The sequence below is a fragment of the Podarcis pityusensis genome (genome assembly GCF_964106645.2).
Source record: "Podarcis pityusensis genome assembly, chromosome: Z".
In the NCBI taxonomy this organism is placed as follows: domain Eukaryota; kingdom Metazoa; phylum Chordata; class Lepidosauria; order Squamata; family Lacertidae; genus Podarcis; species Podarcis pityusensis.
In genome coordinates, this window is record NC_138044.1 from 49125609 (window position 1) to 49129128 (window position 3520).

General features: G+C 49.7%; 1 protein-coding gene across 1 annotated transcript; it reads right to left on the reverse strand.

The window, feature by feature from the left end:
- Positions 1-218: 218 nt before the first annotated feature.
- Positions 219-3244, reverse strand: RAP2C (RAP2C, member of RAS oncogene family). Its single transcript, XM_080990449.1, has 2 exons — positions 2630-3244; positions 219-538 (listed from the first exon to the last, which is right to left on the reverse strand). The coding sequence occupies exons 1-2, from the start codon at positions 2900-2902 to the stop codon at positions 260-262; spliced, it is 552 nt and encodes a 183-aa protein (XP_080846575.1). The 5' UTR covers positions 2903-3244; the 3' UTR covers positions 219-259.
- Positions 3245-3520: the final 276 nt, after the last annotated feature.

The window sequence follows — 3520 nt, forward strand, 5'->3', positions numbered from 1 at the left end:
ATTTGACTGGACAGCATAGGTCAAGCTCCCTACACTGTCAAATGCGCTGCCACTCCTCACTTCTCAATCACAGGGTTGCTACAAAAACAATGCTACTGCCCAGTTTGTTTAATAATAATAATAATAATAATAATAATAGACACTGTAGTCCACCTTGAGCCTAACAGCTCCCTCCTACCCTTGAGTGGTATTCTGCTATCCATGGAGATTCCACCAACCTGCTTGGTATGGCCATGATTGAGGTTCTGCTTTCTCTTTTTCACTGGACAATACAAGTTGTACAACACTGGTCTTGCTTTTCAGGCAGGGATGCATAGTTCATTTGCCTCACGATCTCTGCAAAGAGTTCATCCACCATGGTCTTGCTCTTGGCAGATGTCTCCATGAATGGGCAGCCCCACTCCTGGGCCAGAGCGCGACCTTCCGCCGACAAAACCTCCCTTTCCGACTCCAGATCCACTTTATTCCCCACCAGGATGAGAGGAACCTTCTCGTATCTCTTTACACGGACAATTTGGTCCCTCATTGGCTTGATGTCCTGAAGAAGAAAAGAAAGCCAGTGAAACCCTCATGGCTGCAGCAGTGCTCAGACAGCAAACCAGTGCAACTGTGACCAAATGTTAAGCGATTTAGCCTACATGCCAGAAAGCAGATCTGGCTCCACTGAGAGGGCATGAAGTGACAGTTTTCATTTAGGGGGCAGAAATATCCCTGTGGGAATGGCAGGTTCAGGGAAGGGATTTGTGCTATGCCTTCAAGTATGTTATTTTGCTTTTAGAAAACCCATTTGTATATATTTTTGTATGAAGAAAGGTCCTTGTCAAAAACTGTACAACACAGGTACAAGAGACACATGAGAACAAAAAAGACAGATAGGCAGATGGCGGCATGCCAGAGGCTTGACAAGCCTTCCAAGTCTCTGGGTCTGTAAGAACAAGGGGTCTGTCACGACACCTGGCAACCCATGTGGGGAGGGTGTCCACAAGTTGTTTTGCAAGCCTCCACTGGAGCATGGGGAGAGTGTGACTATAAATAAGTCACTCGGGATCTATGGGATCTTGCACACTTCTAAGGTACAGAAATAATTAAGTATTGAAAGCTACAATTATTAATGCAATTGCATGGGAAGACTCACGCCTACTTCCTTTTGATTAGGAGTGCTAAAAAAAGACACACACGCACAGTGCAAGCGGGTTCCACTGCCCCACTTGAGGATTCAATAGAGGCTTGAGGTCTTGAGGGGTTATTAAGTTGTCTTTCTGCTAGAACATGCAAGATATCATGAGCAGAGAAGAGAGGCAGCCAAGTGCAGTAGAAAAGAAATGCCAAGGAAAGAAGCCTGGAATCAAGATAAGCATTTATCTAGCTATGCATCCACCACAGATATACTCCACTCTTTGCGTGGGTGTAATAGAGTCTGCCAAGAAGCTGGAGTCCACCCAACTCAGCAAGTTAGCTAGTGCCAGGAAGGAGTCTTTGCACAGCTCTTAGGGAGGGCCAGCTTCTAATCCTTCCCATGCATTCCTTCCCACTCCAGGTTACAGGAATCACTATTAAAATGCCCAATTGCAGCTCTGCATGCTTGGACTTCAGACAGGAAGGTTTCAATAGCATGCTCAGACTCCCCCCCCCCAAAAAAAAAATTATTATTGGGAACTCAAGCAGTTAAGAGCTAACTGGCAAAGACCAAATTGTTTTATGGTTGTGAACTGAGCATATTTGAAGACTGCTTCGTTACCTAAGCCACCACCAATACAAAAACTATTTTCACTCTTTAAAAACTCAACAACAAAGCATCTGACATATCCTGACACAACTCACAACATGTCAATAGCTTTTAGCAATCAGTATCTGCAGTCATTCCTTCTGACCCAAACTGTCTTCTGTAACAAAGTGTGGTCAGATTTTTAAGAAAACAAGTTATATGAATAGATATTCAAAAACTTTTGTGTATGTTTTGGTAAATAATGTTCAGCTAAAAACACAGTTTGGTGTTTTTAGCTAAAACCACAGCTATGGTTTTCCCAGTAGTGATGCATGGAAGTTGTACAACACTGGTCTGGACCATAAAGCTGGACCATAAAGAAGGCTGATCGTCGAAGAATGGATGCTTTTGAATTATGGTTCTGGAGGAGACACTTGAGAATCCCATGGACTGCAAGAAGATCAGACTTATCCATTCTGAAGGAAATCAGCCCTGAGTGCTCATTGGAAGGCCAGATCCTGAAGCTGAGCCACCTCGTGAGAAGAGAAGACTTCCTGGAAAAGACCCTGATGTTAGGAAAGATGGAGGGCACAAGGAGAAGAGGACGAGATGGTTGGATAGTGTTCTTGAAGCTACCAGGATGAGTTTGACCAAACTGCGGGAGGCAGTGGAAGACAGGAGTGCCTGGCGTGCTCTGGTCCAGGGGGTCACGAAGAGTCGGACACAGCTAAACAACTAAACAACAACAACAACAAAACCACAGTGCTGCCAAACTATGATTGTGGATAACAGCTTCTTAAAGTCTAGTTGCACTCCTAACAGAGAAATATATTTTCAGTTGCTTGAGATTTTTGGGGAGAGGGGAAACGCACAAAAAGTCCTGGGGGAGGGGGCAGGAAGCATAGATGAAACAGTATTTCTTACCTGGAAAGATTGTTGGTTCACCAAACTGTAAACTAGGATGAAGCCTTGGCCATTTTTAATGTAGAGATCACGCATGGAAGCAAACTGTTCCGTCCCTGCGGTATCCAAGATTTCAAGTACTGATGGGGAGCAGTCCACTTCAATCTCCTTGCGGTAGAAGTCTTCGATGGTGGGGTCGTACTTCTCAATGAACGTCCCGGTGACAAACTGCACGGTCAAAGCCGACTTGCCCACCCCCCCACTCCCTAAAACCACGACTTTGTACTCCCTCATGGGCGCTGGCGATCCCCCTGCACAGCATAAAACAGGGAGGCCGCGAGCCGGGGAGCAGCTGGCGGGCAGGTGGGCGCAGAGGAGGACGAGGAGGAGCAGCTGGGGCAGAGGAATGCCGAGTCAGGGGGCTGGCACGCCCCCCGAGAGGAATCGGGGAAAGCCGCGGGGAGAAGGGAAGCCGAGTGGGGAATCCTCATAGGGCTTCTCCCCCACCTTTTCCAGGGGGGCTCGCAGCTGCCTTTGCCCAGAGGAGGAATCTTATTCCGGGGGGCGGGGGGCGGGGTTGCAGCCGAGGCGCGCCACGGAGAAGGTGGGCTTGGCTTTCCTGAGAGGGAAGAGGAGGAAGAGGGAAGCCTGCGCCTGAGATCGGGTCCCTCGCAAGGGGCTTCTGCCCTGGGGGGAGGGGCGGGGCGAGGGGGCTCAAGGCCGCGCGGGATCGCGGGGTGCGCGCGCCCGTGAGGCGGCGGCGGCGGCTGCTCCTGCCTCCGCCGCCTGCTCCGTCCTGCCTACGGGGAGGAGCAGAGAAAAGAGCCCGCGAGGGACGGCTCAGAGATGCCCTCGCCGGCCCGCCAAGCCTTCCAGCCCGGCCCCTCGCCGCCCCCTCACCTGCGCCAAGCC

Excerpts from the sequence above, each read along its gene's own strand:
- RAP2C (XM_080990449.1), bottom strand. The coding sequence starts at position 2,902 with ATGAGGGAGTACAAAGTCGTGGTTTTAGGGAGTGGGGGGGTGGGCAAG. Across the intron at positions 539-2,629 it reads TGAACCAACAATCTTTCCAG|GACATCAAGCCAATGAGGGA; the intron begins GTAAGAAATACT and ends TTTCTTCTTCAG.